The 27343-nt window shown below is 45.5% G+C and overlaps 1 protein-coding gene across 1 annotated transcript in view; it reads left to right on the forward strand.

The window, feature by feature from the left end:
* The first annotated feature begins 3310 nt into the window (after positions 1-3310).
* STAB1 (stabilin 1) overlaps positions 3311-27343 on the forward strand; it is a 124302-nt gene continuing 100269 nt past the window's right edge. Inside the window, 12 exon segments of the mRNA XM_032805834.2 lie at positions 3311-3476; positions 3478-3591; positions 6440-6576; positions 12160-12275; positions 14018-14103; positions 15891-15960; positions 17797-17892; positions 18450-18566; positions 19860-20056; positions 20283-20413; positions 24427-24554; positions 26511-26602. Of these exon segments, the coding sequence (XP_032661725.1) occupies positions 3396-3476; positions 3478-3591; positions 6440-6576; positions 12160-12275; positions 14018-14103; positions 15891-15960; positions 17797-17892; positions 18450-18566; positions 19860-20056; positions 20283-20413; positions 24427-24554; positions 26511-26602 (1365 nt within the window). The 5' untranslated portion in view covers positions 3311-3395.

Here is a 27343-nt window from a genome sequence, read left to right on the forward strand (position 1 = left end):
CTGCAAGTTACTGTAGCTGTTTATATTGTTCCAACTCCTGCAGTAACAAGTAGCTAAAGTTTTCTCTTCATTAGGACTGCAAGTTTTCACACAGGTTGCTGGAATAATAATTGGAGTAAACTGCGTGTTCCACTAAGAGGCAGCAACGTTGTCTGGTTTAAAGAAATAATCTCTTATTTTATGCCCTGTCGCTGTAAAATGGAACTGCTCAGTGTTCATTTTAGATTGTGTATCCTCCTCTAACTTTTGTCTTAACTGAAGTATGCTCTGATAAGAAGGCATAACAGTTGGCACCATGATATCTATAACTCAAGGTATAATTCCTTACAGTAAGTCAGATATTACGGTGATAACAATCTAAAACCCTAAGATTGGTCCTTGTTTCACCTTTTGTGTCTGTGACACTTTAGGTGCCGAGCACTTCTGAAAATCTGGCCATCATTGTCACGTTAGGAACTACTGTGTGCTGATGTTTTTTGGAAATCTGGCCCTTCTTTAGGTCCCTCAGTAAGAGCTTGGCTCTCTTGAAAATCTATCCCTCAGCTGTGGATGCTGAGCACTTAAAAATCTGGTCGCCATGTGACCAGCCAGCTCACATACTCTGCTCACCATGGGTGGTCTGTGGGCCACAGTTTGGGAGTATCTCTTGCTGCCAAGGCAGCTCTTAAGGACTTCTCTGAGAATTTATATAGGAAGTACCAATGTTATAAATTGTCAAAGTCCCCTCTTAAAGTGTAAGATCCAGCAAGATTACCATATCTGTTCTTACACTGCTCTTACCCTCCAACTCCCAAAATGTATGAACATGAGCACATTTCCACGACACTGGTAGCAGGTTAGCCTTAACCATACCACAGTTCCAACAATTGCATTGTACTGAATTCCTGCTTTGGCCATGTGTAATGTAGCCATTTGCTGAGTAAGCCTAAATCTCAAATCAGAGGCAGACAGAAGAATGTTGCTGTTCAACTATTGTGCGGTGTAACAGCAATTTGAATATGTAAATTTTCATTCCACACTGCCTTGATTTGTTTATAATGAGTGACTTCCTCATTCTTTATAACTCTGACCAGCTTTAATAATTTGTGCTGGATTTCTGAATGATCACTTGTGTGGTCAAACTTTTTAGTGATTTTTTTTTTTATATGCTGTGAATAAATTCAGCTATACGTAATGGGGATTATAAATAGAGAGCTTTGGACTTGTTCCTGCAAACCTTACTCTCACAGAAAATTATTAATGATAAGGAGAAGTCTATGCACATGACTAAAGACTAGTAACATGACTTGGGGTACATAGATTTAGACCTTCGATTTCTTGACTGGCATATTGCAGTAGTGTGGTGGTAAACAGAGCCCAAGTATTTTAGCAGATAATGTATTTTATATATTGCAACTACCCTACCTGTTCTATTGCTCTGATCTACAGCCTATCCAAAGGAGTTATCAGTGGTGAGCTTAGGATATTGTTGCTGTGGGTAGCTGGGCTGTTTCCACAGCAAAGTTAGGCACTTGTCTCTCTATTATCAAGGGGAGGCTTTTCACAAAGGGGAGGGTAGGCCAATCAGGAAGTTTTTCCATTGGGAGATGCAGGAGGGTCAATAGGTTGGGGCCTGCCTGGGCCAATGCTCATGATGGGAGGCATTGTTTTTCGTGAGGAAAGAGAGGTGAGGGAAGTTTTCCCTGCTGGGAAGCTCTTTAGGTTGCTGGTGCTTTTCACTATGGAAGCCAATGAAAAATTTGCAATTGAGAAGGTGGCTGGATTGGGGTGGGTATGGTGCCTGAGAGATGATGGCTGAAGTGGAGCTGGTCTGGGAGTATTTGATGCTTGGAAAAGAGAAGATCAGATGCATGACCTTCCCTTTCCCCTCTCTTGAATATCAGTTTTTCTTCTCCCATCACTCTATCCCAACTCAATCCTTTTGAACACCAGGCCCTGTGGTGACTGTGCTGGCACCTGACGCCTCTCCACTGATCTGTACTTCACTCTGGTATGGACCAGAGGCTGGGTCTACCCAGGTGTGTTCCATAGTGATATGCTGCCTGCATGGCCCTTTTCCCAGGATTGCAGTTGCATTAGAATGCCTCAAAGGGACAAATGGGCTGAATCGTCTGATCAAGCTGGAAGTGAGTTGCGGGGCTGGGACTTTTTATACAGGCCTTGTTTGCTTCCTGTTGCTGTGAGATATATAACATCGCTGTTCGTCAGCCTGTATCTCTCTGTTAGATGGGAGAAGAGGTAGACTACAATTAAGAGCATTAGTAAGTATAGTGCCTATTATTTTCCTGTTATGTTTTTATGTACTTTGTTGTTGGGAATGTGTATGCCAAGTACTGTGTATTAATACATGCGGGGTGTGTGTGTGTATATATATATATATATGCATGCAAAGTGCTATATAAGTATTAAAAATTAATACACTGTGTTCATCTAGATATACGCACAAATAAATTCTAAAAATGACTGATTTGCTTATACACACATTTGAAACGTCTAAATAAACCTATTAATATACTTAGTCACTATCATCATGGTCTAATAGTATTTACAGCTAAGTGCTGTTTGGACAATTCCTAACACCACTAAATAAAGTGAATGCTATTGGCAACCTTTGTAGATAAAGCGCCATCAAACATTGTAAATCTTCTTAATTTTCTCTACTGCCACCAGCAAGAGATATTCAGTTGCAAACTCAATGCAAGGACAAGCACGTCTCTTAAATTTAAGGGCTTGATTACTCCAAGTGTTGAAAAACATTCTCCCTGAATTATTTTAGCTACCAGTAACGTGTTTAGAAAATAATTTTTATATTTTGCTGTCACCCGCAGAGAAGCTGGTATGCTAAATGTAACACTCTTCTTGTTGAGCAACTCATCCATTTTAAATAAACATAAAACCCCAACAAAGGGGCCAATTTTGCTTTATAGGCAATATTTGTTATCTTAAGTATCATATAGACCATCTGCAAAGATTTGCCTTATAGAACAAATAAATATCTGCTGCAACAGGCAATGGATGGATGGTGTTTTTTAGTTGGCTTGATTGTACTATCAGCAATGAAATGAAATTGATTTGCCATCCAGATTCTCCTGTATATGTTTGTCTCTTGGGTTTGCCTCCAGTTAAGGATATAGTTAACATATTTCATTCCAATCAGTTCAAAACTAAGGATTTCCTTCCATCTGTTTTGAACTGATATGTGGGAGGAAATCCGTAGATGTTCCTGTTTTCAGTAAACCTTCTACCCACAGGGTTTTGTGTGTGTGTGTGTTTAAAAAAAGAAAGAGAGGAAAAAAAGCTGTTGTTGACTCATTTTTGACGTTAAAAGTAGCAGAATCATTTCTGTATACTTTGGAATAGGAGATCCAGAGTGCAAAAGTGTTTTCTCCCTGTTTATGTTCAACCTCTGTTTTTTCTTGGATCTGTTTCTTAGTAGGCGGTCTTATCTTACTGAAATTGCATCCTCTACATCAACCACCCCTTCAAGAAAAGGGTCCCATCTGTAAAAGCATGAAAATGCATCCTCCTGGGTTACTGTTTTCTTTCTTATCAGCATGGTTCATTTCCACAGTTGAAGGGCAGAGTCAGAAGGTAAGTTCGCAAGTCTTTATTTTGCAGTTAAATGATCGTAGGATAATTACTCATTTTTAGATGGTGGCTGTGTTACTGAAGGACACACACACACACACACACTTCAGTGTGAATTTAGTTATATGTTGAATCACCTCCCTAATTAAGCTTTAAAACAATCTGCTACCTTTCCTCTGTGTGTATGTAATATCTATAGTCTGTATTGTATATGTAAAATTAAGGATATGGAGTTTTGCTTGGATCTTAAGTAAACTTTGATTTACGCATTATCAGCACTAAATGCAAAGAGGATACAAAAGCAGCATGAGGACTGCGGGCCTAATCCTCTAAGAGGCTGAGCATCCTCGACTCCCACTTACTTCACTGGTGTCAGGGGGACTTTCCCCTGGTAGGACTGAGCCCTAAAGTGCCTTGTAGAATTTCCTCAGTGTTTTCTAAAAGTATTTCTAAACTGCAGCTGTTGAAAAGTTGACTTGAAAACGGTTAAGGTTGACATTGTGCCCAATGTGAGATTTAAGTGATGAGCCTTCATTCTTCTCAGAGAGACTGAGAAGATACCCTGTTTAACACCCAACAGAAGCAAAACTCAGTCCAGAATCCAATCCCAAACCTGCCCAGGAGAGCTTGAGGAGGTAGCAGTAAACTAGCTGCATGCTGATCTGTACAGCAGTGTTTATTCATATCAAACAGTGCAGCTGTCTCAGTGAATGAACAAACAATGGCTTCTTCACTGTCAAAGGATTGTCTGTCATTGCTCACAGGTTTTAAAAAATGGTAAGATTTTACAATAAACCCTTAATAACTTGCAGTTGAAATCTCTCTCCTTACCAAATAAACAAACAAATCCCTTCATTGCCTGCACACTGGTTTGTTGTAGAGCTGTGTGTAAGTGCCAGATAGTGGACTTATTGATTAGTTATTGTAGAGTTTGTGAGTGCTATGTAGGTGTGTAATTAGATCTATCTAGGTGAATACCCTACCCTGTTCACCGTTATATCTGAGCACCTTCATGCAACAGGAAGAAAATTGTTTGAAACCTGTTTCTTGGCAGTGTCCATATGAGTAATATGAAATGTTTTCCCTTAGACAGATTTTCTTTTGGTTCATACATCCAGTTCAGTTTTTACATTTAGCAGCATTGAGAGGAATGTGCATGTGGCTTTATTTAGACTGGTTTTCTCAGCTCTGTGGTGGTGATTAGCCATTTCAGTAGGATAGAAGGCATGTTAATTCATATTACAAAGTGTCTGCTGCCACTGCGTTTCTTGTCTCCTGCTGACAGAGGAATAAACTAGCCTATAAAATTAGAAGTTGCATGAGACATGTAGGAATCTTGTTCTCTAGTGGCTGAGTTGTGGAAGGGCAGCCCTCTACCAAACAATAGAGAAGGGTTGGCAGTGGAAGGAGAGACTTTAAGGCTATTAGTAAAGGGAGCTAGGGATGGCCGTCCATCTAAAAAGGCATGGTTTAGGAGGAGGCAGAGCACTGAAAGGGCATTCAAATGCCCAAGCTTCAGGTGGCTCTTTTATTAAACAGATCAAAGGCAGGTGCAATGCAAAATTGGAGGGACTCTGTCTGGAAAGTGCAGTGAACAAGGAATCTAATGTATACTGTATTTCTGTCATGCCTTCCAGCCACGCTTTGCAAGGTGCCCTAGAAACATTAATGAATGAAACATTGCCACCTCACTTGTGAAGGAGGGGAGGTAGATGGGGAAACTAAGGAATAGAGAGCATAAGTAACTTGCTCAAGGCCACCCAGTGAAACAGTGTCAGAACTGGAACTCAGGTCTTCTGTTGTACAGTCCCAGGCTCAAGCCATTGCTGCTGCTTTATCATACCTTGTTTTCCATATACAGTCTATAAAGAACACTGTTACCCTGTTCACCATTCCACTATGCACCACTCTGCCCTTTCTGTACAGACTGGGACCTTCCATATTCTCCCCCCCCTCCCCCCGATGAGAATCAGAGCTCCTACTCTGCAGATGCAGGCCATGAATTCCACTCTATCCATGCAGGCCTCAGACCTACTCTCCAAACCAGCCTATGCCATCACTAGCAGGGCAGAGTCTCAGCAGAGTGGGTAGGATGGATTATAGTGTCATTTCTTTTTGAGTGGGCTGTCAATAATTCGAACATGCCACAAAGACCATGGATGAATCAGTCCTGTTGGTGACAGTACTTTGTGGAGACTTCTCTCAGGCCTGAATCAAGTTGAGCAAAACAGGAGTGCATTGTGTTCTAGTAGGCAGAGCACTGGACTGGGACTCTGAAAAACTGGGTCCAGTTCCTGGCTCTCCCATTGTCCTGCAGCATGGCCTTGGGCAAATTACTTCACACCTTTTCCCCCTTCCATTCTTTGTCTTCTCTATTTAGTTTGTAAGCTCTTTGCAGCAGTGCCTTGTGTTTGTGCCCACCTAGCACAATGGGGCTCTGATTGTGACGGGAGCCTCTATGGGCTGGAAAAAATAGATCAATTATTTATAAAGAGAAGCAAGTCAGCATCTGATCTCATCTTTGTTGCACAATAAGGAACGTTACCCACTGACATTTGTTACTCTAGTAAAAGAAAATAAGGTTAGAGTCAGGTCTTGGAGTCAGCCACTAGAATATCTGTATTTGCACTGGTGCACCTTAACCCAGATCCAAGCAGAAGTAAGCTGCTACCAGTGTAAAGTCATGGTTTAGCCTGTCTGCATTTGTGGTTTGCAGTAAAGTAGCTACACTGCCTGCTGGCCCCCCTTGATGAAATTCCCAGTGTAAATCAGGGTCCTCAGGGTGGGGAGATAGTGGGGGAAGATGAGATCAGTGACTAAAGGTAACAATTTAATGCTTTATTTTTTTAAGTTAAAATCCATGCATTGCAATGTCAAGACGATGTTCACCTTGGCTACACCTTGCACCTCCTGTGCTGTGGCCCCCAAAGTGGTGTGTCCAAAAGGGTGGATAAAGATGACCCAAGCGTTAGGAGAAAGAGGCTGCAGGTAAGGCCCATCTCCCTGTTCAGTCTGCCATATCAGGTTTACAGGCCATTCTATAACTCTTTTGTATTTATTATATATAATCACATATAAGTCAGCATTTCAAGGCATGTTTTTTGCAGGCCAGGGAGAAGTTGCCTTGCATAAGAATACAGGAAGAGAGATGTGACTGGTTTCTACCATTGGGTGGGGAGCAATATAATTCTGATTTAGGGTTAAAGAAGAGGCAGCTTGAAGAGCATAGTTCATGTATGTGTACTCATGGTCATGTGTATAGATATATAGATAATGAGTATTTAATAGTGATATTTCTCTAGTGCAGTCATTTGAAGATCTCAGAGAACTGAACAGACATTAATTCCTTATACTTCATAACCCTGTGGAGCAAACTGTGGCCAAAATTTTCAGATTTGAGCACCCAGAGTTAAGCACCAAAACCCATATTTTAGGCACCTTTAATAAAAGTAGCCTGATTTTCAGAGGTAATGAGAATTCACAGCTCCACTTAGGGTGACCAGATGTCCCGATGTTTAGGCGTTTGTCCCACGTCCCAACCGATCTTTGGTCAGGACGCAATTTGTCCTGATATTTCGCGGTACTCTTTTTTTTCCCCTTCACCGGTGACCTCCCCACCATGTGTCCCGATCTTTTCTTCCTCTCATCTGGTCACCTAACTCCATCTGAGTTCAGACAGGAGTTGCAGGTACTAGTACCCCTGAAAATCAAGATACTTTTATTTAGGGGCCTAAATACAGTCTATGGCCCCAATCCTGCAGCTTGTTTCTTGTGACTGGATCCTGTGAATCCCCATTGACTTCTGTGTGGTCACAGGGCCTATACACACAGAACAAGTTGTGGGATTGGGATGTGAGGTACTTAACTCTAGGCACCCAAGATTAAAAATGTTAGTCTATGTGATTTGTCCAAGGTCACACATTGAATCAAGAACAGAACCAGTTATAGATCCCTTCTGCTGTTCTAGCAACCAAACCAAATTCACTGTCACTTTTGAATTTTTTAACCCTCTTATTTCCCTTTTGATCTACTGCTTGTTCCTGTATTTTCTATGCTCATTCTGCTAAATTGAACACATTTTTGTAGCTGAACTGTGATGGGAAAAAGGTGAAGGGAAAATGAATTTACCAAAAGGTTGTACAAAATCAGAACACTATAGATTATTATCTGCAAATCTAGTCAATAGTGAACTTTAGCAGTTAACATGGAGCTCTATTGTCCACTGTTTTCTGTGCCTTACTACTAGCTGGAAACATTTTAAAAATAGCCCCAGCCATTTTTCAGTTATTGCAGATGTATTTGGTGATCAGATTAGCACAATGGAAGCGTAAAAGTGTGGAACAAGGCACTTGAGTTGAGTCAATGAAGGAAAGTTAAGTTCTTGCCAAAGATAAATTTAAGGGAGTAATAATAATACAACTAAGCACTAATATTTTTAATGTTTCCTTTATAAATGATGATGATGAAGATTCCTGAAGCACCTAGAGGCCCCAAGTGAGATCAGTGCCCCACTGTGCTAGGAGCTGTGTACACACACAGTAAGAGACAGTTCCTGCGGTGAAGAGCTTATGCTCTAGATATGGCAGCCAGAGGGACAAGTGAGAGGAAGGATATCAGACTGATTTTACAACTGAGGGAACATAATGGTTTGTCCAAGGTTGTACGGGAAGTCTGTGGCAGAACTGGGAACTGACCCCGAAATTCCTGAATCGCCATCAAGTGCGTAATCACACGGCCATTCCTTCCTCTGTGAATTAGACAAAGGATTAGCACTACCATGCTGGAGATCAGCAGAGTGCATTGCTCTCTGGCTCTGACTCAGGAGCATCTTCCCCTGCCCCTACCTGCCCACAACATGACCCCTCTGACAGAAGTGAGGCATGGAGCTGGTGTAAAGCCAGCCATGCCTGCTATATATCTGCTTCGATTTCTGACATGCTTCCCCCCCGCCCACCACAGAGGCAGAATCCTCAGTTTCCTCTTTAGGGCCACTTTAAAGTCACTTTTAGCCCCGTTCAGCAGTGCACCGTGACCTTAGTGGGACTGGTGATCTGTCTCCATCTCCCACAAACCTTGACCTTACCAGTGAATATTCCATTATTCTTCTTCGAGTGCTTGCTCATATTGATTCCAGTTAGGTGTGCGCGCACTGCGTGCCTGTTCATCAGAAGATTTTTACCCTAGCAACACTCGGTGGGTCGGCTGGGTCGCCCCCTGGAGCGCCCCTGCCAACCCAACAGCCCTTCAGTTCCTTCTTACCGCCCGTGACAGTCGTTGGAACTGTGGAGCGCAGCTTTGCTGATCCCCACGTCCCTAGCTACTCGTAGTTCTTTGCTGTTTATTGTGTGTATAGTTCGAGTTCTTGTAGTTATAGTTAGTATTAGTTGTTGTATTTATAGTTAGTGTATATAGTTTAAGGGGGGATCGGGGATTAGCACCATTCCTCCACCCCGGTACAGGCCCATGCCCAAGGCACCAGGATTCAAACCATGCTCGGCGTGCCAAAAGCCGATGCCAATAGGGGATCCCCACGACTCCTGCCTCAAGTGCCTAGGGGATCCCACCTTACCGATAAGTGCCACATCTGCAGGCCTGATGATCAACACAGAGAAGTCTACTCTGACACCCATGCAGAGAATAGACTTCATCGGAGCGGTTCTGGACTCCAGTCTGGCCAGAGCCTGTCTCTCGCAGTTGCGTTTTCAAGCAATGGCTTCAATTATTTGAGGTCTTCAAACCTTCCTGACAACATCGGTGCGCACCTGCCTCAGCCTAGTGTAGGTCACATGGCCTCCTGCACCTTCGTGACCAAACACGCGAGGCTACGCCTCCATCTCTTTCAAACCTGGCTTACTTCAATATACCAACCACACAGAGACAGCCTGGACTTGGTGCTCACTATTCCCCGGAAGGTTCTGGGCTCCCTAACCTGGTGGTTAAACCCCACTCTAGTCTGTGCAGGGATGCCATTCCACCCACCGCAACCCTCGATGGCCCTAACCACGGATGCGTCATCTCTGGGTTGGGGTGCCCACCTCGAGGACCTTCGCACTCAAGGCCTCTGGTCGCCTCAAGAGCTGGCCTTACCCATCAATGTGCAGGAGCTGAGAGCGGTCTGTCTAGCATGCCAGGTGTTTCAAGACATCTCCAAGGCCGTTGTGTATCAGTGTTCATGGACAACACAATGGCCATGTTTTACATAAACAGGCAGGGCGGAGCACGCTTCTCCCTCCTTTGTCAAGAAGCCTTCCACCTCTGGGACTTTTGCATAGCCCACTCGATCGATTTGGTAGTGTCTTTTCTCCCAGGAGTCCAGAACACTCTGGCGGATCACCTCAGCAGATCCTTCCTGTCTCACGAGTGGTCAGTTCATCCGGACATCATCCATTCTGTTTTCCGGAAGTGAGGATTTCCTCACATAGACCTCTTTGCCTCCTGAGATAACAGGAAATGCCAGGTGTTCTGCTCCTTCCAGGGACGCTCCCCGTGCTCCCTCTCAGACACATTCCTGATCCCGTGGAAGAGGCACCTACTCTATGCCTTCCCACTGTTTCTGCTCGTCCACAGAGTCCTACTCAAGCTCCTCAGGGACAGCGCCCACCTGATCCTGATTGCTCCAGCGTGGCTGAGGCAGCACTGGTACACCATGTTGTTCGACCTCTCAGCGGCAGACCCGGTTCCCCTGCCACTCTGGCCGGATCTCATAACACAGGACTTGACAGGATTCACCATCCGGACCTGCAGTCTCTTCATCTCACAGCATGGTTGCTGCGTGGTTGAGCCACTCTGAGTTGTGTTGCTCTGCCTCGGTCCAACAGGTGCTCTTGGGCAGTAGGAAGCCTTCCACTAGGATGACACATCTGGCCAAGTGGAAGTGTTTTTCCTGCTGGTGCGCTCAGCGTAACTCAGTCCCCAGGCAGGTGTCTGTTCCTACTGTCCTGGACTACCTCTGGTCCCTGAAAGAACAGGGCCTAGCAGTCTCTTCCATAAAGGTGCATCTGGCATCCATCTCCATCTTCGACCCATGGGAAAATGGCCAATCAATCTTCTCTCAACCCATAGTTTCAAGGTTCCTCAAGGGTTTGGAACGTTTGTACCCTCAAGTCAGACGCCCGACCCCTACCTGGGATCTCAACCTGGTGCTAGCCAAGCTTATGGGTGCTCCTTTCGAACCACTGGCCACCTGCTCGCTGCTGTACCTTTCCTGGAAGACAGCCTTCCTTGTTGCTATTACTTCAGCAAGACGAGCATCTGAGCTTCGGGCCTTGACAGCGGACCCCCCGTATACGGTATTCCATAAGGACAAGGTACAGCTGCGATCACACCCCTCCTTCCTCCCTAAGGTGGTGTCCGCCTTTCATGTCAATCAAGACATCTTCATCCCAGTCTTTTTCCCGAAGCCGCACCGCTCGCGTCGGGAACAACAGCTGCACATCCTAGACATTCGCAGAGCTCTCGCCTTTTATATCGAGAGAACAAAACCCTTCCGAAGGTCACCTCAGCTCTTTGTAGCTGTGACAGACCAGATGAAAGGCCTACCAGTCTCATCCCAACGAATTTCATCTTGGGTAACATCCTGCATCCGTACATGCTATGATTTGGCTCACGTTCCGGCTAGCCACCTCACTGCCCATTCTACCCGGGCTCAAGCTTCATCTGCCGCCTTCCTGGCCTATGTTCCCATCTAAGAAATATGTCGGGCAGCTACCTGGTCATCGATTCACACCTTTGCCTCACATTACGCATTAGTTCAACAGTCCAGAGATGATGCAGCATTTGGCTCAGCAGTTTTGCATTCTGCAACATCTCACTCCAACTCCACCGCCTAGGTAAGGCTTGGGAATCACCTAACTGGAATGGATATGAGCAAGCACTCGAAGAAGAAAAGATGGTTACTCACCTTTATAACTGTTGTTCTTTGAGATGTGTTGCTCATATCCATTCCAAACCCGCCCTCCTTCCCCTCTGTCAGAGTAGCCGGCAAGAAGGAACTGAAGGGCTGTTGGGTTGGCAGGGGTATATATCCGGCGCCATAATGGCGCTACTCCAGGGGGCAACCCAGCCGACCCACCGAGTGTTGTTAGGGTAAAAATCTTCTGACGAACGTGCATGCGGCGCGCGCACACCTAATTGGAATGGATATGAGCAACACATCTCGAAGAACAACAGTTGCAAAGGTGAGTAACCGTCTTTTTCCCATGGATTATAAATATGAGGGAGGCAGGGAGGGTCAGTCTTGGAGACAATACAGCTCCTTCAGAGCTTTGAAGATGAAGACTAGGACTCAAAATCTGATCCAGTATTTGGAAGCTAATGAATTAATCGGAGCCTTGCATAATATAACCTCCTAAGCCTGGGTTGGGCTTGTGGTCCCATGCCCCAGGACAGTGTATTGCACTCTTCATTCATATGGAGTGGTTTTCAAACAGTTTACTCCGTATGGATCAAAAAGCAGCTCAGAAATCTCCCGTCATTGTCCTGATCAGTCTGTTATCCAGTCCAATCTATACAGAATAGGTTGGGTCCCAAACTGTTTGTTACAATCACTGATCTTGGATTTTTCTGTTTAAGATACACAGTAAATCTTGGAGAAGACACCCTTTCCCTACTAGGGTGCAGTCACATGTGTAAGAAGGAAATTGAGGAGAAAAAATGCTGCCCGGGATTCTGGGGTACTGAGTGCTATGGTAGGTTCTTCATGGGTCCTTCCAGCCATTGACAGGTCAAGGCAGTTCAAAGTGCTTCCCTAGAATTACCAGTCCTGCAGGTCAACTCCATGGGGAGTGATTTATTTTCAGAATTCTCTTTCATGTTTCCAAGACACTTAGACTGGATCCCAAGATTTCCAGTATGTAGGGAAGTTTGAAGGTCTTGGGAAGGGAACTTCTCCCCTGCACATGATTTGAGCCCTGTTGTGTTTTGACTCATGGCAAAACTCCCTTTGAAGAAGGTACACTTATTTAAAAAAAACAAAACAAGTTTTAAAAGAATTTTTCTTTAAGAAAGTTTCCAAGGAAAGAGAGAGATTTCCTTCTGGGAACTTCAGTACCCCTATATACTCTGCAGTTCGTCGCCTCTGCAGCCACTATAACCACATGAAGTCTCAGGCCAGGAGTGAAAATAACCAATCTGAATCTTCAGTTATATTTCAGACCAAGCTATTTGAATCTGAAAATATTTGAGTCATTTCCTGTTGTTTTAACACTTGCTGGTTGTCGTGAGGCCAAGAAGCTGAATTACTAAGGCTGTGTCTACAATACAGTCTGTATCGGCATAACTTATGTCACGCAGGGGTGTGAATAAACCACCTCTGTGAGTGATATAAGTTACATCGACATAAACGCTCATGTGCACAGCCCTGTGTCGGTGGGAGAAGCTCCTTCCACTCGTGTGCGTGGGTTTTTTATGCTGACGGGAGAACTGTCTCCCATTGTCATAGAGCATCTTCACCAGATGCTCTGTAGTATTGGTACAGCTGTGCCACTGCAGCGTTGTACGTATAGACGTGGCCTACGTTACATGAAGCAAATCCCACACTCTTGCCAGACCAGTTGAAAATAGAAAAGACTCCCCATTTCCAGAGAGGGCCTGAGGTGATGAGATTTTCTTCATAGAATATCAGGGTTGGAAGGGACCTCAGGAGGTCATCTAGTCCAACCCCTTGCTCAAAGCAGGACCAATCCCTAGACAGATTTTTGCCCCGGATCCCTAAACGGCCCCCTGGAGGATTGAGCTCACAACCCTGGGTTTAGTAGTCCAATGCTAAAACCACTGAGCCTATCTAGCCTGCTTTCGGCCTTGAGTGGCTTGAATAAGCATCTAGACTCTGTCAGAGCACAGCTGACCCAAAAGGCCAAGCATAACATTTTCAAAAGCAGTCCCCTCCCATTTTGGAGGCCGCATCTGGAGACACCAGGCACCTGGTTTTCAGAGGTGCTGCCTACTCCAACTCCAGCTGGAGTCGGTGGGAGCTGCAGGCACTCCACGTCTCTGAAAAGTAGGTCTCGGGCTGTCTCAAATTGAGCTTCCAACATGATTGGCCTTTCCTGAATATTTGGCAGAAAATCTATTCAGGTTTTCCCTGTTTCTAATGGAGTTAACAATAAAAGGCCTGATCCTACAAAGATCTGAATGTCCTCAGCTCCCCTTGGCCTAAGTAAATTACAGCTCCTTAGACTCTTTTATCGCTCTTTGTCCTTAACAGAATGGATAAGGTTTGTCATATATGACAACAGAGAAGTAAAACCATTTGTGATCCAGTGGAGAGGAACCCCCTGTTTGTTAACACAACTGAAGCCACCTACAGGCAGACATTTCATTCCTTCTGAGTCCATTTGTTTGCAATAACAGTAATGGTTGTAGTAAACATGTATACGGGGACAGAGAAGTGTTGATTTTGCTAATCTGTGGCCTGCCTCCTGTTTGCCAGAATGCCCTGGTGGACCTGAAAAGCCCTGCAGTGGCCATGGGACCTGTTTGGATGGTATAACTCGGAATGGAACCTGCACCTGTGAGGTCAGTACAGGATGTACTGTGAGGAAATGTCATGCCATGTGATGCATGTATTAGGTCCAGGCCACGGGCCCGCAGGGAAGGCATTAACCCTCTGCTGGCCGAAAGCGTGTAGTTGCTTTCAGTAAGTATATGGATTTGTAGGGGAGCAGGGCTGGGCCAGCTGTGGAGGACTAATGAATTCCCCTTCACATGCTGTACAAGTAGTGTGACCAGATATCCCGATTTTATAGGGACAGTCCCAATTTTGGGGTCTTTTTCTTATATAGGCTCCTATTACTCCCCACTCCCGTCCTGATTTTTCACATTTGCTGTCTGGTCACCCTATGTGCAAGGCACATGCTATGAGGAAGCAAGGGCTGTGAGAGTTTGGAAGAATCTCTAGGAAGAGATGGAGCTGACAAGTGTGGGGGGATTTTCCCCATTTCCTGAGTGAAATAAGCTCTGTCTATAGTTTCCCTTGGGCTGAAAGAAGGTCTGGTGTTTTTGGACCTTAATGGGCAGGACTTTCTTCACGTTTACTTTTTCTCTTTGACAATGTGCACACCAAGGAGCTTAGGGTCCAGATCCTCAACAGTGTTTAGCTGCCTAACTCCCATCAAAATGCCTAAATAGCTTGGAGGATCTGGATTTTATACTCCACCTAGATGGGCAGTTCTAGCTAGACTGTCCACATCAAACCAGCCCCAGGGCCCAGTCCACCCTGCAATGTGAGGGTCTGTGTACCTATTCTTCTTACAAACACCCTCCAGAAGGTGGAGGGTACAAGGGGCCTCTGTTTTGCTGTTACAGGGGCTCCTATGGATTCAGGTCAGTACTGCTCCTCATACAAGTCTCATGGGAACAAGCTGAAAGACACTCCTCCTACATGAGCTTAAATGTGCATCTGGTAGTTCACCTTAGAGAAGGCAATGAGGCAAAACTAAATACACAGCTCCCTGGCCTTATGAGGTCCTTCCTTGCTTCAGGTCTCACAGCTGAGACCTGCAGCTGCCTCGCAGTACCCATCACACCTCATATACCCAGTTGGTGCCTGAGAGTATAGGAAGGGTCTAACTCAGTCATAAAAGAACTCACCCAGACACTCAAGTATCAGAGGGGTAGCCGTGTTAATCTGGATCTGTAAAAGCAGCAAAGAATCCTGTGGCACCTTATAGACTAACAGACTTTTTGGAGCATGAGCTTTCGTGGGTATTCTTTGCTGCTTTCACCCAGACACTGTGAGGATTGTAAAATCACAACCCCATTGACTGACTGACGAGCCCTGTGAGCGAGACCATAAAAGGCCACAATTTGCAACATGTTCTCCAGATCAGCAGAAAAAGAGGCCAGATAAAAATCAAAACTGGGTTAAATGTATGTGGTTCAGCACAACTGAGTCTGAAAGGAAACTGGATATAGCAATAATTTAGGGCCTGATACTCAGCCCTATGAAGTAAACAGAAAAAGTCCCATTGACATGAATGAACTGCTGATCACGCGCTCCGAGAGAGAGCATGAGAGAACTGGTATTTTTGTTTCTAGTCATGATAAGGACATTGTTTCTTCAATGTCTGCCATGATTGTTCTGCTGTTTGCTCACTGGTAAAATTACATCAACTCTCCTTTCTACTGCAAGGGCTATTGGTAAAGCACTTGTAAGAAAAGTTTTCTATGTTGTATCACCTGAGCATGAACAGAAAATCAAAAGGGGAAGAGGAGAGACGTAACGAGTTATTTATCACTTTGCAGCTTGAACTAAGTGACATCATAAGAAAATAATGACTGACCAAATTTTCTTGCCCTTTTAGGGGAGGTATGGCGGCTTTGCCTGCCAAGATTGTCTGGATGAGAATCTGTTTGGCCCTGACTGTCAATCAGGTAAACTACAGCAATGAACAATCTAAATCAACTGCAAAGAGACGTCCCCATGTACCGCTAAATGAATGCAGTGGACAAGGGCGGCACAGGAGGGCTGATCAGTGGAGAGGCGGGTGCTGCTGTCTGAAAATTATAACTGCAGCCTTTTTTCATCATTCTCCTCCTCCGGGATGAGGCTGTTTTGCATTTGCCTGACGGGGAGGATGCTGAAACTGTGGGATCAAGTGTGTAATGTGGGTCCAGTATTAGACTGTCTAAATCCCACTTCTGGGCACTGGAATCAGCACTGAGACTTGTTCAGCACTGGTGTTCCTCACCAACTCCTGAGCTCCCAGGTGTGGATTTGGGCATCCTGCTAGGGTGCCCACATTGGAAAGTAAGGCCACCAACTGTGGGCTTAAATCATTGGGAATAGGGTGAGCAGTTCGCCACACACTTGTAAGCTATATTCAATAAACTGAAAAATCATCACAGCCGTCCCTTTTAGTATGGGTGTTCAGTCTCTCCCACCTGGGATCTCCGATCAGTCCCTTTTTTCTCCTATTCCCTCTTTCCCACTGTCCTTTGCATCCATAACCCACAACTCTCTGCAGTTTTTGGTTTAAAAAACAAACAAAAAAAAATAAAAAACAAAACCACACATCATCTACTGCTACCCCCGTTTCCGCCCACTGACTGCCAGGGTCGGCTTTAGGCCTATTCCACCAATTCCCCCGAATCGGGCCCCGCGCCCAGTGAGAATTCCTTCCCTGGCAAGAGGCGCCTTTTTAATTTTTACTCACCTGGTGGCACTTTGGGTCTTCAGAGGCACTTCAGCGGTGGATCCTTCACTTTCTCCAGGTCTTCAACGGTACTTCAGCGGCGGGTCCTTCGCTTACTTTGGGTCTTCAGCAACACTTGGGCAGTGGGTTCTTCAGCACCACTGAAGACCTCGAGCGAGTGACGGACCCACCGCCGAAGTGCTGCCAAAGACTCAGAGCACCACCCAGTGAATAAAAGCCCCATGTGTTTTTTTACATGTGTTTTTTTTTTTAAGTCATCCCTGCCAGAGCCCCGTTGAAACTGTTTGAATTGGGCCCCGCACTTCCTAAAGCCGGCCCTGCTGGCTGCTTGCTGGTTGCCTCCCACCCCGAAGCATGTCTCAGCTTCCTCCATGTTGCCCTTCGCATGAAGCTAATAAATTTGATGTTGGCAGAGATCCCTGGACTGCCTCTCACACGTTGCATTTCATAGAGCCAGATTATGCCTGCCCCTCTTCCCCCACCCTAGTATTGGCATAGGGGATAGCCAAGATCCTCATGCTTGCATTCAAGGAGTGACAGCATCTTTAGTGACACTAACTGTCCCCTGGCCTCTCTTCTTCCAAGCTAGCTGGTGGACTGCAGCAACCACTGGAGGAGGAGGGGACAGAGGGCTAACTGCATCTCTGAAAAGGTGGTGTGGATGCTGCATTTGAGCGGCATGCTCCACCCATGGGCATGTTCTGCCTGCCCCTGCACTCCCCAGACAGGGATTCAGCGCTCTTAGTCCCTGCACCCTCCACCTTTTGAGACTGGCTTGCAAAACCTCATTATGACCCTGGCCTCTCTGAGTGAGAGGCTAAAGTACAGTTGCCTGTAGACTAAGGTGTCCAGATGGCCCGATATTGGGGGCTTTGTCCTATATCCTATTATGCCCCCATGCTGATTTTTCACAGTTGCTATCTGGTCACTCTACTGTAGATTTAAAAGCCTGGATTGGATTTATAAGCTTTCAGTGTATTTAGTGGATGTATCCCAAGCGCCCATGCTGTTCCCTGCAGCTTCCAGTATGTGCTTGTGTGGGTTTCTCTTGCAGTGTGTGAATGTCAGCATGGAGTGTGCAACCATGGGATCTCTGGTGATGGAAGCTGTACCTGCCATGGAGGTTACACTGGCCCGAAGTGTGATCAAGGTAAATGTTGGCATTTCCCTCCCAAATAATTTAGAAATCATGAAGTGGGCTCAATATATGTGCCCCTAGAGGAGGAGCTGTTGAGACCTAGGAAAGGCTGGGGATGAGAAGAAATAGTCTGAAAATGCAGAGGAAGGATGGGTTCGTGGTTAAGGAACCTGTGAGGACGCAGGAGAGCAAGAATCAATCCCAGCTCTGCGACAGACTCCGCCTTTGATCATGGGCAAGTCGCACAGCCTTCTCTGGGCCTCAGTTCTCCATCTGTGCAATGAGGCTAATGCTTCCTTTCTTCTACCCTTTGTCTGTCTTATCTGTCTAGAGCATAAACTCCTTGGCACAGGCAGTCTCCTTACTATTCGCATGTGCTGTTCACCGTGCCTCGCACAATGGGGCCCCAATCTTGGTCTGGAGCCTCTGCATGCTACTGAAACCCAAATAATAATAATCATTTAAATTAGGAATCATTTAAATTATTTCTTGGCCTCCTCAGATAAGCTGTATTATTGAGAGGCATCCGCTGCACCTGAAGGAACCATCCCTTTGTTTTATGATTTCAGAACTTCCGCTTTGCAGAGGTGTAGCCTGCGGGAACAAGGCCCAGTGTGTGGTGATGAACGGAATGGCAATATGTGACTGCATGCCAGGCTATAGAAAGAGTGGGAGCATATGCCAAGGTGAGACACCTCCCTGTGACCAAATCCTCCTAATCTGGATCCATGTGGCGTGGGGCTGCCAATGACGCACCAAACACTGCTGCACCTCTAGCAGAATGGGGTTGTGCTGCCATGTTTTCCCACATGCGTGGGGCCAAAGCCTGAGCCCTTGACTTGAGCACAACTGAGTGTCAAGGGCTGTTCTGAAGTCAAGAGATTTCTGTGTAAGGGAGCTTTGGAAAACCAAACTAAAGACCTCGAGGGTGCTGCTTGTGTAGGTCAGCGAGCTGGAGGGAATGTGTCGTGTTGGGACAGGATTCTGGAGACTTAATCAGTTCTGTGTGAATAATCATATGGTGCAGCCAGACTAAATAAAGCATGTAATCATGTACCTCACTGTGGTGTCTCTGGGCTTGTCTACATGGACATAGAGTTTGTGGCAAGCTGTGGTGTCAATCTACCCCACACTAGCCATATGTGCACTGCCCCAGTTTGAAATGGGAATAGATCAAATGCATTAGGAAATGATTGTGTGCTGCAGCAGGTCCCCATGGACAGTTAGTGCATGACAGGCTAGTGCAGGGTGGCTTTATACACCAGCTTGCCGCAAACTAAGTGTTCATATGGAGAAGTCCTCAATGACCTAATGTTTAGGAACTCCTGGTAACCTGGGCCATAACAGCACTTTTTTCTCTGTGTCTGTGCTAGGCTAATGTGCCAAAATGGAGCTAGGTTAGCGTGCTTCTGGGAGTGCCAGTTTTAGATGACATGTGAAACTGTGCAACTTTAATGGCTGCTGTTTTCCACCCCAGAGGTGGCTGCATTTCATGAATTGATAGTGATCTCTTTCTCTCTCTCATTTAAAATTTGTTTGATGTTCATGAATTGCTTTTCTTAAGACTAAAAGACACTACTATTTAAACATAAATTACTATCTAGAGATGGATGGATCCAAACAACCTACACATTTGGTGACCTTAATGGACCAAAACTCTGGTTTCAAATACCCTCAGAGTTTGTAGAAGTTCAGACAGAGACCCAAATGTCTCATCTCTGACCCTTCTCTTATTAACTTCTATGCTATTAATATGAAATGAGAACTGCTCAGCTCGCTCATCCAAATCCTTCAGCCAAAATATCTCCATTGTCTGACGTTGGGTTATATGAGTCAAAAAGTTTCCCAGTTTAAACTGAATAAATTCCATGTCCCCCATTATGTTTGGATCAGAGGGTTTCTACATGTAGTACTTCAAGTGCTGGTTTTTAATGAGAGACTTGGTTATGCTCCCCTCTCATCTTTGTGTTTACGTATAGCTCAGGATCCTTGTACTTCATCACCATGCTCCTCGTTAGCTGTCTGTAAGGCTCTGAGTCCAGAAAAATATGAATGCACGTGCAAAGATGGTTATCATGGAGATGGGAAGATATGCCAACCCATCAATCCATGCATTATCAATAATGGAGGCTGCCCTGAAAATACCACTGTCTGTATCTATAAAAGTCCAGGAAAGGTAAGGTGACGAATTGCATCTAATGGATTTGTATGTAGTAGTAGAAAACCAGGGAACTACCGTAATTCTTCCAGTGAGTCTTGCTGAGTTAAATTGCACTGGTCAAAGCTGTTATCCTAACTTTGTTTTTGCAAGTATAGATCGTCCAAACTCTTTGTGGGATATTCTTGAATACAAGTCGATCTGTGATTGCAAGATTTTAATCATGTGATTTTGCTTTCTTTAGTCATCTTGTGTGTGTAAGCCTGGAATGAGTGGCCTGAACCCTTCAGTAGGCTGCTCATCTGTCAATGAGTGTCAGCGGTACTTCTGTGACGCGAGTTCAAAATGTAAAATCAGTCCAGATGGGACTGCTAGGTAGGTTGCCCCAAAAAGCGCCATTAAAGATGCATGTTTTTGTAACTAAAACAAGGCTTTTATTTGGATGAGCTGAATAATGGAAAACCAGAGACATAGGTGGGGAATACTGGCTGTGGTCAGGGTTTTGAAAAGAACAAAAATAAGAGTCCATTAAAACAAACAAAAATCTTACATAAGTAGCTGTGACAGCCCCTCACCTGGGCCATAAGAGGGGTGGAATATGGGACATCTAGTGTTTCATCAGCCACTTGAGCTAAAGGAGTAACCTCATTAGCTGGCATGGGTGGAAGGTTTGTAGAAATTTTGGTGGTGCCCAGAACCTGCCCCCCCAAAACTCCTCCACTCCCCATCTACCTAAAGCCCTGGGAGGGAGTTTGGGTGGGGGCAGGAGGTCTGGGGATTAGGGTGCAGGAGGGGTGCAGGGTTCAGGCTCTGGGATGGAGTTTGGGTGTTGGGTTCAGGCTCTGAGCTGGGGTGGGGATGCAGGAGCAGTGAGGGGTGAAGGCTCTGGGAGGGAGTTTGGGGGCGACGTGTGTGTGTGTGAAGGGGAGGGGTGCATGCTTTGAGAGGGAGTTTGAGGATAGGAGGGGGTGCAGGGATGAGAGCCATGGGGCTGACGATGACAGGTTTAGGGTGGGGAGGCTCAGGGCTAGGGCAGAGGATTAGGGTGCGGGGGGATGAGGGCTCTGATTGGGGCTGGGATTGAGGGGTTTGGGACGTTGGAGAGGCTCAAGGCTAGGGCGGAAGGGCAGGGTAAGGGCAGCCTGCCCTGCCGTTAGTGGATAGGGTGCACTAGGACCTTGTGGCGGCAGTTGATGCCAGGAGCTGGTAGAGCAGAGTCAGTCTGAGCTGCAGGCCACCAGGCCTGGGGATGTGAGCGGGGGCAGCAAGTTGGGGCTGGGGGACACTCGGGGATGGCAGGTGGGGCTGAGGGAGAGACCCGGCCCCTGAATATTGGTGGAGCCCAGGCACCACGAGTACATATAACTCGCTGCCCCTGTTAGCTGGTAGCAGTAGTAAGCTATCTAGTGGCACACACGTGAAGAGGGACACAGCATGTTACAGGAGGACTCCTGGACAGGGCCCTGTGATGTGTGTTTGACGAAAGAATCTTCAACAGCCTTCCAGTGTAGGCCCGTGAGTAGGAGAATGAACGAACACCCAGTTTAGTGCTGGGTATGACTGCTCGGCACAGAGGAGAGACATCCTAAAACTAGCCTTAAAACGATTTCCGTAGAAGAAAAAAGTGCTCATCTAAGCAAACACTTTGGGCTCAATCATGCTTCATGTGAGGCTGAGCTACCCTAGGAAAGGGGAGTCCTGCCTGAGCCACAGTGTCTGGGAACATCCCTAGCGTAATGCCTTTTGGGCCCTGGAGGGGAGCATGGTGAGGGTGTCCCTTGCTACTTTGTAGAAAAGGAATAGCCATGGCCTTTTGCAGGGACAGGAGAGGGAAGCCATGGCCCTATCTCAGATACTGTCCCTCAGACGCCATTAACACTGCGGGCTGCACTAAAAGGTATCTCCCTCTTGTGCTCCCTAGCCCGAATCAGACAAATTATGGCTTCACTTCTGGGATTGTGCAAGGTGGAGGAAGGGCTCCTTGCTCACTCTTCTTCTTCTAGTGCCTCTGCTCTGCAGCAGCCATTATTTGGCCCTTTGCGAGGCTGAAGCCATGTAAACCTCCTCCCTTGCCCTGTGTGTGGTAGTCTGCAATTCTGAAATAACAATAGCTAAGCTGGTATTTGGATTGAACCCAGACAGGAAAAAGTGCAGTTTTCAGACTGAGATTCCAAGTAGCTGCTGTCTGAATGCTGCAAAGCTGTGTGAACTTGGACAGAGATTTTCACATGCAGATAGGCTTTGTTGCAAAACTCATTAGCCTGCCTGGGGCCTCAATATGCCTAGAGCCGGCTCATGGAAAACACTGGGCAGTCTGAATGGACCAATGGAGCTGGATATCCACTGAGATGAGTAGAAGTTGAGGGCTCTGGGACATAGCATTAGAAAAATAACATTCCCTAGATTGGCACTAGTACCTTGGGCGTGAAGCCTGGTCTCAAGTGCTCAGATACTAAACAGCTCGATAGCTAGGCCTTGGGTAGGACTGGAAAACTCCAAAGGGAATCTCAGGGCCATTAAGAAGTGCTGTGGATGGTTCCTTAGATGGTGCTCTTTCTTCTGAGTCAGTCCTGAACCCCAGGCATGGTGCAAGGGGCAGCTTGGCTGCTGCTTTTGGAAGAGATGTAAACCCAAGGTCCTGACCGACCGTGGCCGTTCAGATTCACTGGTAACAGGTGTGGCCAAGAGTCTTTTATCCCACGTGTACCTGGTGAGATGGGTGTGACTTCATCTCTTGGCTACTGACATTGCAGCTGTGGCCCATTGCTGCATCTGTCACCTCGAGGTGAGATTATTGTCACATGCTCTATGTGAACAACACCTGGAGACTATCTGAAAACTGTAATTGGTGCAGAATGAGGCCACTTGCTCATTAACCTGGATGTTTCTGTGCATCAACTTGCTGTTCATGACTGTAGCAGGGCAGCGACTCACCGCTGTGGCGCCTCTTGCTGGTCTTCCAGGGAATTAGCTCGCCAGCCTCCAGAGCACCCTCTGCAGACTGGTATCTCACCTTGCCGCAGGCCCCCGTGTCCCTCCCAGACCCCGGTGCCCCTTCTCTCGGTGTTCTTCCCTGCAATCTTGCTGGGTCTCCTCTCTCTGGGGAACCCTCAACCTCTATCCCCACCTTGCCTCAGTCTTGGGCTACTGCTAGTCACTATCTAGCTCCCGCTCACTGGGGCAGACTGCAGTATAATTGCCACTCATCATCAGCAAGGAGGGTTTGGACCTGCTGCCTCTGCCTACCCTTGGGCTGCACCTCTGCAACCCCAGTACCTTTTCGGCCTTTAGCAAGGCCTGCAGCCTGGGGGGTTTCAGGCCGGAGCTCCCCAGCTCCTCTGGCCTTTCCCCAGCCCTGCTTCACTCTAGGTCCCCTGCTCAGCTCCCCACAGCCAGGCCTGTCTTTCTCAATAGCTAGAGAGAGACTCTTAGCTCTGGCCTAGCAGCCCTTTTATAGGGCCAGCTGCGGCCTGATTGGGGCGTGGCCCCAGCTGAGGCTGCTTCCCCAGTCAGCCTTTCCCTAGCCACAGCCCTCTCCAGGGTTTTTTTAACCTGCTCGCAGGAACAGGGTGACCACCCTGCTACAATAACACAGTGGCTAAAAGGCCTGAGTCCTGTCTACACTAATACACTATTGCTACCGCCAGTGCAGCTGCTCAGTTGTTGGAAAACCAAATGCCCTAATATAGCCAAGGCCTCACAAAAAGCACCTTCCGTCAGTGCTCTATAACTTGCACTGGCTGCCTATAAGCTTCTGAGTGGAGTTTAAGTTGTTGGTTTTCACTTGTAAATTCCTAATAGTTTGGGTTCTGCGCAGGGTAAGAAACCACCTCTCCACTATGTATTGCTGCCCTAGTTGTGATCAGAGGCAGCACTCCCCTGGATTAAACAAGGAGCTGCAGGCAGGGTGCTGTCCATGAAGGATGTTCAGCTTTGGAACACACTCGCTGCTTCCCCTTGGTTCCCCAGAGTTTAGATTTATTAACCTGCACATCCTGCAAAGCCCATCCTTTCTGTCTGGCATTTGGAAGTAGTAGGTTAATGGGTGTCAAAACTTTCTTTTTATAGTATTCCAAATTCTCAGTATAATGGGTATCTTGTTTAATGTGCTGTTCCCAGGTACCATCTTCAGATACAAAATATTGCAACATTGTGTCTTTGGATTGCTAATTCTATTTCATACAGAGGGGGTGAATTTGATCTGATGGGTCTCATAAGTCTCTCCACCTCCTATGTTGTTCCTCCTTGCTATTTATTTAGATTTTAACAGATTAGTGTGTAGTCAAAGTATCTAGTCTATATAAATGGAACACATCCAGACTTTATCAAGCATACCAAGAACCGTTTTTGTAATGACTATTATTTCTCACTCATATCTTACTCTTTAGCTGTGTCTGCAAAGATGGCGAGATTGGAGATGGGAGAAGTTGCTACAAAAATCTCATGAATGAGATCTCTCAGATTAATACTCGAGGAAGATGGTACAAGAACTTAAACAGTGCAAACAAAATGTTTGGTAATGCTTTTCTGAATTATTTTGGGGAACGGAGCTAAGATGGGGCTAGGAGGCTGCCAATGAATGGTTAAGACTTGAAAGAAAACTGAGATGTCTACTGTTATATGAAAAGAAAAGGTAGTGTCAAGGAAACATCTGAACTCTTTCTGCATGATGGGGCTCTTGCCAGCTCTGCGCATGTTAAACCACAGAGACAATTCCTGTGTGAGAGGTATTAATGCTGATTGACCGCCCTAGTGACTGAGGTCCTCTATCCACAAAGCAGATGAAGTGTAGACCTTGGTGGCATAAGCTTCAAGCTTCACCAATCAGTCCATCAATGTGCCTCAACCAGCAGGGACTACTTAGATGGTTTTTTGTACTTCATTACTCATTCATTCCTTGGGCTCTTTGTTAAGATGTCCAAAAATGGTACAAATAATGATAGAAGTTTTGTACTCTGGATACTTGTTCACTAAGACTTTCTGGAGATCCACCTCCTTGATTTCATGTAGGCCACCAAACGACGCTCAGACAGCAGGCTGGATTTGAGCTGGTGCTGTAGAGATGAAAGGCTTCCACTTTTTGTGCACTTTGGCACTCCTTAACTAAGGCAGAGCTCTGCACACATGGGGGGTGTAGTAGTAGGATTTTATGTTTGTATTTTGTATAATTTAAAATAAAAAAATAAATAATAATAATGTAGCATATATTAAATGTGTAGTGTATGATTTGATCATATTCTGCCACCCACCCTTTCTGAAAGCAAAAAGGAATGGCCTAATGGGCCATTGGTAAAGATGCAACAGCCAGAATCTGTGTCTGAGCTGATTTCACAGCAGCAACAGACCTTTTCAGGTCACCACTTTGTAGGTTTAGTATTTTAAAATAAGTAAAAGATGCAATTAACGACTCTAAAAAATAAAACAAGCACCTATCAATAATAGCAAAAATAGGTGTAATCAAAACCAGCATGAAATAACTCCCTAAAAAAGTTAATAAAAAAGTTAAAAAAAACAAGCATTCGTCAAACAACAATTAATTACAGCATGATGGTGCATAACTCATTGGTCCCAATAAAAAAAAACACTATATAAACAGGGTGCCTTGCCATAAAACTTAGGGTTCGTCCTGCCAAGACTTCCCCAAAGCATTGTATCGCAGCCGACAAAACCCAGCTCCTACCTACACATAATCAACCTACCTGGCCACTAAATTAATCTAAACTGTAAATTGGTAACTATAACATCGACTGGCGGAACAGTGTGTGTGTGTGTGTGTGTGTAAGTAAATGCATTTCCTAATTGTTGTATTTCCAGTAAGTGTGGCGTATTGTCTTTTCCCCTGAAAAAAAATCCTGGGTGCTGCTTATAAGCATAATGGGAAGGTGTGGGGTGGAATGTGTTAATGCAGTGTGAAGGCTGCACATTTAGGCCCCAACCCGGCCAAAGCTCATTTTTATACAAACTTTCCTAAATATTTTGTGCAGTTGGGTGCTTGGCTGCTGATCCAAAGCCCACTGAAGTCAGTGAAAAACTCATCAACACCACTGTGGTTTGGATCAAGCCCTCAAAGAATTCATGCAATAAAGTCTAACTATACCCAGAAGTCCCTCATCTTTGTGCAGAGACCAAGTTCAACCCTGCACATCAGAAAGTTATAAGCATGTGAAAACTGAGACTTAGTGTTGAAACTGTTATGCAAGGTTAGGCCTTGATCTAAAACCCACTGAAGGTAACAGAAAGATTTAACTCTTAACTAATATCATTCACCGCCAAGCTAGCATTATGATATCCCACTACCAATCCCCTGATCCATCCAGTTCCCTATACATTCACTCTGGTCACTCACTTTAAGCTAAAGACACAAGGATGTGTTAACGCCCCCCCCCCTTCCCCAATAAGAGGAATAATAAAACTGGTAATTTATGATGTTCTGTATGCTTAGTAACTGTTTTGGCGTTTTGTTTTTTAACAGCTTCAGGGTGTTCTTTGGCACTGACAAAATATGGGCCTTTCACTGTCTTTGTGCCAAGCCGTCAATCGTATAGTGATAGAATTGACTTCAACGTAAGTGTCACCCCCTTTTATTAACCTCACTTCTTCATGCTTTGAGTTCTGTAGCCTTTAAAGAGTAGCTGACATGTCAGAGAGAAACTTTGGAATGCATTATGTTTAGAAACAATTCCACTGAGATACAATTCAGTCTCTGGCTGAGATTAGTTTTAATGGGAGATGCTAAATCCCCTGCATTGGTTGAAAATCTCAGCCTCCCTCTTTCTTTTCTTCTTTCTTTATTAATAAAGATATTTTTACCGCTAAATATGATTTTGAATCTGTTAGCTCTTGCTTGCACTAATCTTTTTAAAAATCTCTGCTTGTGACACAGTGATAATTCTCAGCACTTTGTATGCCTTTTACTTTTTAAGGTTGGGATATTCAAAAGCACTCAGCAGTGGCCTAATTCTCCTCCTATTAACATCAGTGACAGTGCTTTTTAAAGTCTCACTGTAAACCATTTCTAAAAATATGAATGACTCCTCAGCCCCTGTGACGTTAAGTATTAACTAGAGATGGGCTTGAGCAGAACCTGGGATCCAAACTTTGAGGGATTCAGAATCTCAACCCAGAGCAGAATGTTGCAAATGTCTCTTATAGAGACAAGAGGTTGAACCAAAACTCTGCATCCAAAACTCCTCCAGACCCTGGTTTATTTGTTACCTACATCCAGGTTTTGCGTCTTGAGGCCACCTCTTCGTATGATGCTCAAAGCGATGGGTATCAGAGCCAAGATGAGAGCTCAGCAGTCCC

Source organism: Chelonoidis abingdonii, chromosome 16, assembly GCF_003597395.2.
Source record: "Chelonoidis abingdonii isolate Lonesome George chromosome 16, CheloAbing_2.0, whole genome shotgun sequence".
Taxonomy (NCBI): Eukaryota; Metazoa; Chordata; order Testudines; family Testudinidae; genus Chelonoidis; species Chelonoidis abingdonii.